At 55.3% G+C, this 13,466-nt stretch overlaps 1 protein-coding gene across 2 annotated transcripts in view; it reads left to right on the forward strand.

Annotated features, from left to right (window-relative positions):
• FYCO1 (FYVE and coiled-coil domain autophagy adaptor 1) overlaps positions 1–13,466 on the forward strand; it is a 74,234-nt gene that overhangs the window by 23,468 nt on the left and 37,300 nt on the right. For both annotated transcript variants that reach the window (XM_021683227.1, XM_021683226.1), the window contains exons 7-13: positions 1,571–1,661; positions 2,584–4,992; positions 6,095–6,187; positions 6,870–6,988; positions 9,179–9,346; positions 11,945–12,094; positions 12,789–12,997. In XM_021683227.1, the coding sequence (XP_021538902.1) occupies positions 1,571–1,661; positions 2,584–4,992; positions 6,095–6,187; positions 6,870–6,988; positions 9,179–9,346; positions 11,945–12,094; positions 12,789–12,997 (3,239 nt within the window). The remainder of the gene's footprint in view (positions 1–1,570; positions 1,662–2,583; positions 4,993–6,094; positions 6,188–6,869; positions 6,989–9,178; positions 9,347–11,944; positions 12,095–12,788; positions 12,998–13,466) is intronic.

The following is a 13,466-nucleotide window of genomic DNA, read 5'->3' on the forward strand; positions in this document are numbered from 1 at the left end:
TCGGTATGTTTCATATGGGAAGATACTTTAAGATTAAGTTGTTGGGGCACCTTGGTGTTTCAGTCTGTTAAGCATCTGCCTTTGGCTCAGGTAATGATCTCAGGGTCCTGGGATTGAGCCCCACATTGGGCTCCCTGCTCAGTGGGGAGTCTGCTTCTCCCTCCCCCGGCTCGTGCTCTCTCTCTCACACTCTCTCTCTCAAATAAATAAGTAAAATCTTAAAAAAAAAAAAAAATTAGGTTGTTACCTCGCTTTTTCCTTAATATTTATGTATGTATGTATGTATTTTTGTGAGCTCTGCGCCCAACGTGGGGCTTGAACTCACAACCCCAAGATCAAGAGTCGCATGCTCTGCTGACTGAGCCAGCCAGGCACCCCTATGTATGTATGTATGTATGTATGTATGTATGTATTTATAGCAGAGTTGACTCATGGATTCTTATTTTAATCAGTGGGCTACATTCTGTCACTGCAATCATTTATTTTGATGCTTAAATTGTTCCCTATTTGGCCAGTAGAAGCCCCTTTGAGCTGGATCTTTTGGGTTGTTTTTTTGTGGGGTTTTTTTTTTTTTTTTTTGGATGTTACCATGTCTGATACCATTCGTTTAGAAAATAAAAGATCACAGATCCAAATAAAGCCCCACCCCACTGTCATGCTCTCCCCTTTAATTCTAGAAGTAATCACAGCCCTGTAGTTGACACACGTCATTCCTGAATCTCTGTGTGTTACTACCTGTGCAATCATACATATTTTATATATGTGTGGTTTTATTTTGTATGTATTTATAAATTTTGCGTACATTGAATCATAGGTAGCTATCCTTTTACAACTCGCTTGTCTCATTTCACGTTGTTTTAGAGATTTTTATCTGTGTTTGTACATGGATTTCTATGGTTGGAGAGAGCAGGTCAACCAGACACAGCCCAGAGGGCAGCACGGGCGGTGGCGGGGGGGGGGTGGTCACAGAGCTTCGCCCGTTCTTTACCTGTTGTCCGCGGCGGCTGATGTGCTGCCACTGTAGCCTGAGTCGTTGTGACAGAGACCAGAAGGCTGGCAAGCGTAAGGTATGTCTTGTCTGGCCCCTCATAAGAAAAGATTGCTGACCCCCCATGTAGAGTGTCCCGCTGTATGACTGAAGGCCAGTTTACCGGCTTCCCGGCGGGACAGAGTTAGGCTGGATCTGCTGCCTTCACTTCCACAGTGTGGCCCCCAAGCCCGGAGTCACCTTGACTTGCAGACTGACCGCTGCTCTCCCCTCACTAGCAGACAGACCGTGACAGGCACCAAAGGTGTAAGGAAAATTTCAACCCCAAATTGGAAAATGCCAGGTCCACTTAGTTCTTCTTTGGCAGCAGGTGGAAAGGCCTTACATTCAAACTTGGCAGTGAAGCCCGTCAGCCGCGGGCCAGCGTAAATGTGCTCTTCGGTAGAAGCTGTTGGGTTTTTGGCTTTTGACACTCTCTCTGGGAGGGCAGTACCCCCTGCCACCACCTGGGTGCCTTGTGATAATCAAGGCCTCTGTGTGTGTCCTGATCTGATACCGTCTGTCTGTCCTGTGGCCCCGCAGGAGGACACTGGCCCCCGGCTCTTCTGCTTACCTGTGGAAACCCCCCAGCCGCAGCTCCAGCATGAGCAGCTTGGTGAGCAGCTACCTACAGGTAATGCCGGAAAGGCTGGGGATTTCCTCACCAACGCGTCAACCAGGCTGTGCCCTGGCCGCTCGCAACTCAGGGCGATATTCTCAGACACCTTTTGTTCCAGCTTGAGTAATACAAACCGGGTTTTTATGACCCAATAGAACTTAGGCCTTTTAAAAATTAAATTCTGTTAGAAGCTTTTCAAGTATTTTAAAGGAAGCAATTTAGGTCTTGGGTTAAAAGCAGCGGAGTCAAACGCTGTCACCCACCAGTCGTGTGACCCCGGGCAGACCACTTACCCTCTTGAAACTGAAGTGCTCTCATCCAGAAAATGGGGGTCATAGGAGTCATTCTGGCTCAGACGGTGATGGTGCAGCTCGAGCGAAGGCGCCTTAAGGGCTTGACACAGGCGAGTAAGTGCTCAGGAAAGTGCTGGGGAAAGTTCGCGGGTCAGGTGAATTTTGTTAATTGTGTCACAAATGTGAATGTATTATAGTCGCATATAGTTTTAAAGGTAAGAACAGTGCAGTTAAAATACAATGACATAAAAATAGTAGAAGATTACGAGTGGAGAATAAATTGAGCTTGAGCCCTGTTGCGTGGTTGAATCACATCAGGAGCTGTAGGTGTGGTGCAGTGGTGAAGAGGAGTTTAAATGTAACCTAATGAATCTAAGCGCCAATGTCCATTATGCTCCCAACACTCCAGGAGGCTGGATGGGACGTGCAGGCTCTGAGAGCCCGGGGAGCTCACGTGCGTGGCATCGCGTCTTTAGGATGTTCTCTGACCTCCTTTGGCGGGTTCTTCCAGCAAAGTGATTCTAGCCTTTTGAAGAGCTCAGTAGACTCGCTCTTTAATGACTTCTCATTGAGCTCTAAAGCTTTTCCCCGTGGCCGTAGAGCTTCTCTCCCGGGGCCACTTGTGTTTTGTGTTTCCTCCGCAGACTCAGGAGATGGCCTCCAGCTTTGACGTGAGCAGCCCCTTAAACAACGAGGCACAGGAGGGCTTTGACGAGATGCGGCTGGAGCTGGACCAGCTGGAGGTGCGGGAGAAGCGGCTGCAGGAGCAGATGCAGCAGCTGGACAGAGAGAACCAGGAGCTGAGGGCGGCTGTGAGCCTGCAGGGTGAGAAGCTGCAGACGGAGAGGGAGAGGGGCCGCGCCGCTGCTGAGGACAACGCCCGCCTCACTTGCATGGTGGCCGAGCTCCAGAAGCAGTGGGAGGTCACCCAGGCCACCCAGAACGCCGTGAAGGAGTTCCAGGAGTGCCTGCAGGCCCTGGAGCTGGGGGCAGCAGAGAAGGAGGAGGATTACCACTCGGCCATGCGGCGGCTAGAATCCATGCTGCGGCCCCTGGTGCAGGAGCTTGAGGCCGCACGGGACCTGCTGGGCGGGGAGGACCAGCATTCAGCTAATGTCCCAGCCCAGCCGGGTACGGCCGAGCAGAAGGCAGATGCGGCACCAGACACACAGGGGCAGCAAGAGCTCCTCCCCAGCGCCTCGGCCCTGGAGGTCCAGGAGCTGCGGGAGAAGCTTCGAGCCCTGGAAGGAGAGAACACCAAGGCGCAGGAGCTCAACAGGCAGCAGAGTGGCCAGCTGGAGCAGTTGGCCAAGGAGCTGCAGCTGAAGGAGGCGGCCCGGGCCAGCCTGGAGCGCCTGCTGGAGGAGACGGCCCCGCTCCGGGAAGAGCTGGCCGGGAAGGGGCACGAGGCAGCCCAGCTCCGGCGGCAGCTACAGGAATCCCTAGGCCACCTGAGCTCCCTGGAGCAGGAGTTGGCGGAGGTGAGGCAGGGGGAGCAGCAGCGGCGAGAGGAGAAGGAGCTGCTGCAGCAGGAGGCCAGGTTCCTGGCACGGCAGCCGCGGCTCCTCGAGGCCCAGCTGGCCCAGCTGAGCCGGCACGTGAGTGAGCTGCAGGAGCAGAAGCGGCAGCTCATCCGGGACAAAGACCACCTCAGCCAGAAGGTGGGGGCGCTGGAGCGGCTTGCCGGGCAGCCAGGCCCAGATCTGCCCACGGCAGGGGAGAAGCCCGAGGCCCAGGGCCCCCTAGGTTCCACCCTGCAACAGGTCTTCAAGAAGCCGGAGGAGGAGCAGAGAAGCCCCCAGGAGGGCCAGACAGGTGATAGCCAGATGCGAGGGAACGGTCAGGAGGAGAAGCTCCAGCAGGCCAACAGGGAGCTGGAGAAGGAGCTGCAGAATGTGCTGGAGCGCAACCAGCTCCTCGAGGGCAAGCTGCAGGCCCTGCAGGCTGATTACCAGGCCCTGCAGCAGCGGGAGGCAGCCATCCGGGGCTCCCTGGCCTCCCTGGAGGCTGAGCAGGCCAGCATCCGGCACATGGGGGACCAGATGGAGGCCAGCCTCCTGGCTGTGAGGAAGGCCAAGGAGACCATGAGGGCCCACATGGCTGAGAAGGAGGCCGCCCTGCGGAACACGGAGGCCGAGCGTCAGCAGCTGCAGGAGGAGGTGGGGCTGTGCCGGCAGCTGGTAGAGGCCCGGGAGAGGGAGCTTGGGGCTCTTGAGCGCCAGTGCCGCCAGCAGACCCAGCTGATCGAGACCCTTACGGCAGAGAAAGGCCAGCAGGGACTCGGCACACCTGAAGACCGTGCATGCCGGGAGCCAGCGGCCCAGCCGGCCCTGGGTCAGGCCCAGGTGGAGACCCAGCAGGGGGAGGCTGGGCACCTGCCGGCCGAAGTGCTAGACCTTCAGGCCAAGCTCCAGGCAGCCCTGGGTGACCGGGAGAAGGTACAGGGCCAGCTGAGCGTGGCTGAGGCCGCTCTGAGGGAGCACAGGGCCCTGGTGCAGCAGCTGAAGGAGCAGAACGAAGCCCTCAAGAGGGCCCAGGGTCGGGAGCTGCTGCAGCTCTCAGAGCGGGAAGGGGCGCCGCGGGAGGAGAGGACTGAGGAGGAGGAGCGATCACGGGCCGAGAACCCACCAGTCCCAGAATACAGCTCCCCGGAAGCCCAGCTGGAACAGGCCGAGCCGCAGGGGCAGATGCCCGGGGCTAGCGCAGCCACCGACGAGCCCGGCGTCCATGTCAGTGCGCAGCTGGCCGAGAAAAAGCAGACCGAGGAGGCCCTGGCCTCCGCCTTGCGGGAGCTCCGTGACGCCAAGGAGGCAGCCTCGAGGCAGCGAGAGGGCCTGGAAGAGCAAGTGGCAAGACTGCAGCAAGAGAGGGACAGCGTGCAGGAGAGGCTGAAGGTGGCCGAGGAGGCAGCCCGCTCCTTGCCCGGCCTGCAGGCCCAGCTGGCCCAGGCCAAGCAGCAGGCCCAGAGCCTCCAGGACACTGCACACGAGGAGCTCAATGCCCTCAAGTTCCAGCTGAGCACCGAGATCATGGACCACCAGAGCCGACTGAAGGTAGTCCTCCCTCGCCTTGACCCCCCGGGCTGCGGTGGTCTCCTGCGGTGGGGCCCAATGGGTCCACGAGAGGATAGGATGTGCCTTCAGCCATGTGGCACGTGAGGACCCAAGAATGTACTGGGCGGCCGGGCAGACGCGACTGTCCTGCTCTGTAGGTCCCAGCACCCTTCCCCTCTCAGGGACACCTTAGGGGCACATGTCGGGGGCAAGGCCCTAGCCCAGAAGTCTAAACTCAATATGGTTGCAGACAGGTTTGGTTCATACAGAGTGGCTCTTTTACATCAGTAACCAACACTTAAAGAGCTGGATGTTTCCAAATTCAGTTTGGGGGCTCCCTTTGAAATCTCAGGAGATCTTAAATACTGTGCCCTCATTCCCAACCTGCAGAAGTCACCAGGAGCTGGGTAGTGGGTGCCCCCTTCAAAGGAGGTGTGCACCCTCTGGTGTTTTCCTTAACGCTCGTTTATGTACATGTCCAACCCCTCTGAGCCTGTGAGTTTGCCCTAGACCCTCTCCTAGCCTCTAGAACCTCTAGCCTGTGAGTCTCGTCTGTGGGTTTTCTGTCCCTTCGGGTGCCATCCCGATGGCAGGGGCTGTTATGGAAACTGGCTCAGTGCGTTTTCACAAAGCCTTTGGAGTAGACAGGCTTACGGGAACAGTGCTGACCATGAGCCTCGGTACTGCATAAAGGAAAAGGGTTAAGGGTGGCTGAGACCGAGGACACAAGCAGGATGGCCATGGGGCTTTGGTTTCCAGAGCTTACCACTTGCCCATTAGCAATGTGTTTTGTGCTCACTCCCAGACACACAATTATTGCATTTCTGCAGATGTGCCTCCAGTACCGTGTCCCCCATCTGTGCTGCTCCCTGTGGCTCATAGAGCGCTTGTGTCCTTGCCAAAACTAAATCCTAAGTGTGAGGACCAAGCTGAGTCTCTTAGTAAACTTGAAAGGATGTTGTCACCAGTGAAGCCCAAAGCTTATTGAGTTGGGTGAAAAAGAGAGAGGTAGCTTGTTTTTACAAAACATCTGGGGGAACGGGGCTGAGGGCGTCTCCATGCCAGGACCCCACTTTCACGAGCCCTCTCTCATCATCTCCAGACTGCCAGTGAAGAGTGCCGGAGCCTCAGGGACCAGCTTGAGGAGCGAGGCCGGCAGCTGCAGGCTGCCGAGGAGGCGGTGGAGAGGCTGCAGGTAGGCCCTGGGGAGCATGCTGGTCGGCAGCCTGGCCGCCTGGGCGGGGAAGACAGGCGTGCCCGACTCGGCCTGGTCATTCCCACCCCCAGGGTGCGGGCCTGTCAGGGAGAGGGGTCTGGTTTGGTTTCCACTGGACCCTTTAGAAGGGTCGTGTGCAAGATTCCCAATTCCTAAGCCAAAGCTCCCATCCATTCACCTCTGTAGACGTCTTGAGCTTGCATCGCAGCCCCTTCTGCCTCCCGGGCACCTGGCTGGAGCCACCAGATGTGTTTCTCAGCCAGCCGTGTGGACAGGATACAAGGTGTCCTTCTTAGCTGCCTCCGCAGGCATGCCTGAGTCGGTGGTCCTGTATCGAGGGGGCTCATGGGGGGGGGGGGTGCTGCAATCACCGTCTCCAGGGAACCCCGCTCCCTGCCACCCCACCTCCACCCCCACCCCGAGATTTGATTCCCGCTGCCTCTCCTCCAACCTCCACCGCCAGTTGCAAGTAATACTTGACAGATAGGATTACAAACAGGAGTGGGTCACTCAAAGGTTCTCGGGCTCTTGAACTTAAAACAAAACCCTCTCCAGTTAGAAGTGACCTGGCCAGGTGGGGCGGAGAACCCACCAGTCCCTTTCTGGCCTGCGGCACAGGCTGTGGTCGGCTGAGTGTCTTCTCCCCGCTGTCCCATGCCAGGCCGCCCAGGCAGATCTGGGAGAGCAGCTGCGCGGCACCAGCAAGCGTCTTTGCGAGAGCCAGGCCGCCATGCAGAAGAAGGATGAGGAGGGAGCTGCCCTGCGTGACAGTTTGGACAGGTTAGTGATGCGCTTCCCGCCCACAGGGCCCCGGCCGCGGAAGCTTCAGGGAAGGGGGTGTTTGGTGCAGTCATTTAGAAACTTAGCCGCTCATAGCAGGTTAAAGAAGTCCTCTTGCAAGAAAAGCCACAGACTCAGAACGCATTTTGCCAGAAGCACGCCACAGGGGGCGGGCAGTCCGCCTCTCACCCCCCTGCAGGCAGCTGCTGAGCCTTTCTTGATGCCATTTTCCTACATGCAGGGCACGCTTCTGCTTTGGAAGAGCTGACATGAAATAAAAGTTGGAATATAATAGTGGTAATGATAACAGCAAACACTTAAATAATGCCCCAAATGGGCCAGGCACTATTTTAAACACTGCATCTCTTTGTCCCTTTTTTCCTCCTAACTCCTTTGAGGAAATTATTACTTGTCCCCATTTTATAGACGAGGAGAGTGAGGCTCAGGAGTTAAGTTGCTTTCCCAGCATCTGACAGCACGTGGGTGGTGGTGGGAGGTGCGACCCAGGTCGCTTGACTCCAGAGTCTGTTTCCTCAACAATTACCCTGAAAAGCGCACAGATACTTCTGTGTCTGCTCTCGTGTTAGCGTCTTGGGGTGTGTGTGTGTGTTTCCCTGCTACGAGTTGTGACTCAAGCTCTTCCTGGTTTCCTTTATGAAATGAGAGGCCGCAGGGCTGGGGTGGGTGGGTGGGTGGGTGGGGTCTCACAGGCACGTGCCCAGTGAAGGTGAGCGAGTGTGCCCAGCACCAGGCCGGCTGGTCTGCCTGCAGACATCATGCTGTCACCCTTCATCATAGTTGTCCTAACCTTGGAGTATGGCCCTGCTTGTGCAGCCCCAAGACTTCCCTGAGCCCCCTCATCTTCAGGCTGGGGGGCCACCTGGAGTTAAGAGCGGGAGCCCACCCTTTGGTGAGGAGGCCAAGGCAGTCCTGCCAGGGATGCTGCCACCCAGTCACCTGTGTGCCCCCAGCAAAGACTGGCACACCAAATTGTCCCAAACCTTTACCTTTTCTGCCCATCCCTCGTTGCCTCCTACCACCCGGCTTCTAGGGTGGGTCCAGGCTCAGTGGGAGATCCAGAGCGTGTTGGGTGTTCAGTAACCCAACATGCACATTTCTTCTCATCTGATTCTTCCCGAGTTCAAACGCTGTAGGGCTTTGGCTGCCCAGGTCGTATTCACGTGACGATATAAATAGCAAGAACCTCCTAAGTTGGTGGCATTTTTTTAAAAAATGCTACAACAGTACTTATTTGTAAGATCTCAGAGCTGTTGTTTTAGCTGTTCAGTGTTGCATAATCTGTCCTGGATTGGGTTTTACTTTATTCACTGTGTGTGTGCGTGTGCATGCACGTGCATGTGTACACCCATGAGATCATTTTGGTGGACAGTGTCTCGTAAACAACCTTCCGACAGCTTTATACTGGGTATGGGAAGGCTGGATTAGATACAGATTACTTAGTCTCTGAAGAGCCCTGTGTTTAATGGAGCTTTTATGAACACCCTGCTGGACCTTGGGGTTTGTCGAGCATTCCTGGAGCACCACTGCCCTTGGGGACAGGCGAGCTGCAAGTAGAGCGGGCAAGGGCAGGAGGACCGTGCTTCATTAGGCCAGCCCTCGGCCATAGACTGAGCCGAGGGAACAGAGCTCCTTAGGCCTCCGGGCTGTCGGGTCAGCACCTGGCAGTGCACATCAAGTGCCCGCTGGGTAGCCCAGCACCGCGCCCTGTGCACAGAGCCCCAAAGACACGTGGGAGACAGGTCCTCGTCCGTGTGGTCACCTCCAGAGAGATACACCCGTGTTCTTTCTATCCCAACTCCATTTTCCTCTTGCAAAGCCCCCATCACCAGTGCACCGCACTCTTGGGCTTCCCCCATAACCTCAGCCCCTGCCCCCAAACCAAGTGGTGCAGAGTTCAACTCACCTGGGGTGCTTCTCCTGCTCTCCCAGAATACCCATTGTATTTGGTGTGGGGGGGTGGTGTGTGAAGAGTTTGGGGGTGCGAGGGGAGTTTTGAAGGCCGGGGGGTTGCACAACTTGTGAGTGGGTAGTGCCGAGGGGCACCCCCACCGTGAGAGGGAAGAGGCTCAGACAGCAGCAGGACCCCTCGTTAGAGGCCCGAGTTAGCCCAGAGGCACGGGGGAAGTTGGAAGCAGTGGCTAATCAGTAAGCTTCCCACTTCTCCACCAGGACCCGGAAGGAACTTGAAAAAGCCATGGCAAAGATCCAAGAGTATTACAACAGACTCTGCCAGGAGGTGACAAACCGGGAGAAGAATGACCAGAAGATGCTCGCGGACCTGGATGACCTGACTAGAACCAAGCAGTACCTAGAGGAACGACTGATTGAGCTGCTCAGGTGAGAGTCGGCACCAGCAACTGGCTGGGGGCCTCCTCTGAGCTGGGGTTTCTCTTTAAAGAAATGCAGCTACTCTTGGAAGGCCTCTCAAGGGAAATGGGCCTGTGTCTGCTTGCGTTATGTTGTGGAGGCCCTCCCCCACACAGATGGGGTCCTCCCAGGCCCTTGGCAGACTTGAAGAGTAGATTTCTCTGCTCCCAGTAGTGTTCAGCTGGGTTTGTGTTGTCATAGTGCTGGGGCATTATTTTCAAAATCTCTGTGTGTTTAGCCACAGGTGTGACAGTAAGTGATGTCTCGTGTCTTTGGGAAGCTCTCCAGTCCCTTGTCCCTCTTTCGTGAGCCCCTTTCCCCTTCTTCTCCATCCTGCTTTCCCCCAATACCAGACCTCCCCAACTCCAGGGCCCGCAGGTAGCAGACAGCCAACGTAAGTGTGTGAGCGGGGCCAGGAGGGCACTTAGAAACCGGAGGACACGCGTGCTCTGTTCCTGACACTAGTCGCCACACAGGCGAAGGGCCCAACTTCCCAGATCGCCTTACTTCCAATGAGAATATCTCTAACAAGGCTCTAGATCAGGTCCATACATTGCAGGGTGGTATGTTAGATCTCTCTTACTTAGCCTGTGATTTGGCCACCATCTCTCTAACTTGTTTTTTTCTTTGCAATGCACTTTTGGGGAAGCTAGGTCATGCATCTGATCGAGTTTCCCACAGCCTGGATTTGGCTGATTACATCCCCATGGTGCCATTTAACATGTTCTTCCAGCCTTCATATGTCCTGTGAATTGTTAGTTGAAACCACAGCAGTGGTTCTCCCCCTAACTGCACATTAGAATCACTAGTGATATGATACCCATGCCCAGACCCTGCCCAGACCAACCCAGTTGGAACTTACCGGAGTAGGGTCCGGGCATCCGTGAGCCAGAGTTGAGACCCACTGCCCTACTAAAGGCTTCCTCAGACCCAGGCTCAAAATTTTCTCAAGAACGCTTCAGAGAATTGGTCGGGCTCCCTGCTCGGCAGGGAGTCTGCTTCTCCCTCTGACCCTCCCCCCTCTCATGTGCTCTCTCTCATTCTCTCTCTCAAATAAATAAATTAAAAAAAAAAAGAAAAAAAAAAAAGAACGCTTCAGAGAATTGGTTTATAGTTTGGGTCTTTCTTTCAAGAGCCACATAGGATCTGATGAGCCCATTCTCTGCAATGTTAGCAGCCATGGATAAGCAGTGCCTGAAGCTACTAATTCATTTGGGGTTGCAAACTGGTGGTATTTGGAAGTGTAAAACGTCTGCCCACATCATGTCATCAATTCTCAGACTTGGAACTCAGGGCATTTATGACCTCTGAACTCAGACATCTTCCTGAGGTGTGGGATGGAAAAGCCCTGGTCCTGACAGCTTCCCACATTCCAGGGTGTGGGTGCCTGGCCTCCTGGGGACAGAGGGATGAAGGGCTGGGAACCAGCTGGGAGGACGATGCTGGTCCAGGGCGTGAGTCGTCCTGCTTCCTGACAACTTAAAGCATCCTTGAAGAGCCAATCAATTCCTGGCTTTTGTCCTGGCTTTTGAAGATTGATTTAAGAGAAAGAGAGAAAGAGAGAGCAGGGAGGAGGGGCCAAGGGGGGAAGGAGAGGAAGAGGGCAAGGATCCCAAGCAGACTCTGTGCTGAGGTCAGAGCCCAACTCAGGGCTCGATCTCACAACCCATGAGATCATGACCTGAGCCGAAACCAGGAGTCGGATGCCCAACCAGCTGAGCCACCCAGGCGCCCCTGTCTTGGCTTTCGTATTTAAGGGGAGAGGTCTGTGGATTTGGAGTCTCTGGCTGGCGATGGTGTCAGTTTCTCGTAGGACTTGGTGGATCTGGTGCTGGTCTTTGGGACTGAGGTGCTGCTGGGGCTACAGTAACCTTAGGATGGTGGCTGGGGCTCCATCTCAGAAAGAACAAAACTTTCCCAAGTCAGAAGCCATAAGCCTCGAAAATGACCATGAGCAACAAATACAGAAGCTTCTGCGCCCATCAGTGCTGGGGCGCTGGGCATGTTCTGACACTGCGAGAGCTTTCTGAAAAGCCTCCCTCTTCCTTCATTCTTGCTTCCTGGAGCATGTACTGTCTCTCTGAGGGGCAGGGGAGATTAACATCCCATCAGACTCTCCGGCGCAGAAATCTTTGGTCTTCTCCAATGATCGCTTGTTGCTTTAACAAAGCATAAACACGTAAAGGTCCCTGAACACGTTTAAGTTTTCTGTGGGCAGTACCTTCATGGTCCTCGGGCTCACAGCACTCAGGCTGTCATGTAACCGTGACAGCCTGTTACAGCTTCCACCCCAGGCGACCATGTGCACTGTCGTGTGGACACCTAGCAGTGTGTGGCCCTTGTGGGCGTACATACATCATGGGCGTACTCTGCCTTCACACGCATGCCATCAGCTGAGTCTAGGGCTGATGCCAGGGCCGGACGAGGCCTAGAGTGGGGCTGTTTCCAAGTAAAGTAAGTTTTCCTTCCATGTCTAGGGAAATTTGGAATCAGGCTTTGAAAATGAATCGGAGATCATCCTATTGTTTTCTCGCATTCTCCTCTTTTTCTAATGTGGCTCTGTCTCAGGGACAAGGATGCTCTCTGGCAGAAGTCAGATGCCCTGGAATTCCAACAGAAGCTCAGTGCTGAGGAGAGGTGGCTCGGGGACCCGGAGGCGAGCCACTGTCACGACTGCAAGCGAGAGTTCAGCTGGATGGTGCGGCGACACCACTGCAGGTCAGCGGGTGGGAGCCAGCACCGGAGCGAAGGTGCTGAACCGGGCTGTCTGTCTGGGAAGAGCACATTGTCACTTGGTCCTAAGGGGACCAGGCGAGGGGGTTGTATTAGGCAGGGTCCTAGCAGGACGTGCAGGGATCCCTGAAGGGGAAGAGGGTTTGATACAGGGGTATGGGCAGAGTCAAGGGGACCCACAGGGCTGTGGAGCACCCAGAGACCAGCAACCCTTGGCCTCCCTCAGCCCGCAGGGACCAGAGGGGAAGCGGCATTACTGAAGCCGAGGGAGAGTGGGGGCGGAGGCTTGGCTGGGGGAACGTGGACTCTCCTAGGGCCCAAAGAAGGGTAGGCAAAATAAATCTCGCTTGGGTCCAAGGCAGATGGAATATCGTCAGCACAGGCCCAGGTGGGTCTCTGGTCCCTTAGAGCCTCAGCCCCTGAGGCATGGAATGTATCCCTGTGTTGTTGGGGCAGAGAAGGTGGACTCAGCCACATACTTTATCCCCCTGCCTCCCAGGACCTTGGGAAATAAAACCTTTTCTCCCAGTGGAGAAAATCTTACAGATTGACCATAAGGCCACACTCCTCAGAGGGGGCAGAGCCAAGTCTGAAGAGAGCCACGTGGCATCTAGAGCCCAGTGCAGATCCCAAGACTCGCGGTGCATCACCCTCACGGCCCATGCTCGTTTCACCCCAGGGTCTGTGGCCATGTCTTCTGTTACTACTGCTGCAACAACTACGTCCTGAAGCGCAGCGGCAAGAAGGAGCGCTGCTGCCGAGCCTGCTTCCAGAAGTTCAGCGATGGCCCTGCATCACCTGACAGCGCCAGCTCTGGCACCAGCCAGGGGGAGCCCAGCCCTGCACTATCACCAGCCCACGCTGGGCCCCAGGCTGCCAGAGGCCAAGGTCGGGCTCCTGCTCCTGCCCTCTGTCTTCTTAGGTGCCACCCGCCCCCCCAACCCACCCACCACTACCCCAGTGTGGCTAGTTAGCTGTAATAGGCTGAATTCAAGGTTTTCTAAACTTAGGCGTTAAAGAGGTGCTAAAAGTGTATTGCACCAATTTGAGACTTTCTTTTTTGTGTAATTAGGCTTGAAAGAGAATTGAAAAGGGAATACCTTTCTCCTGGTATGATTCAGTGTTATTTAATGCGAGGTCTGTGTACCTCTTAACTTACATGCTATCAGTGGAATGTACCCCACACCTTGGAAAATACTGTCTCCAGAGCCTCAGCCCCGATACCTAACCCTTCTACCAGAGTAAACAAAGGCCAAAAGTTGTGTGTGGAAATGACCACATCCTTCACCTTCTCCCCGTGGCTCACACTGTCTCTCAGTGACCAAGGAGGTTGTATTCTCCTCATCCTTTCACTCTG

Source organism: Neomonachus schauinslandi, chromosome 1 (genome assembly GCF_002201575.2).
Source record: "Neomonachus schauinslandi chromosome 1, ASM220157v2, whole genome shotgun sequence".
In the NCBI taxonomy this organism is placed as follows: Eukaryota; Metazoa; Chordata; class Mammalia; order Carnivora; family Phocidae; genus Neomonachus; species Neomonachus schauinslandi.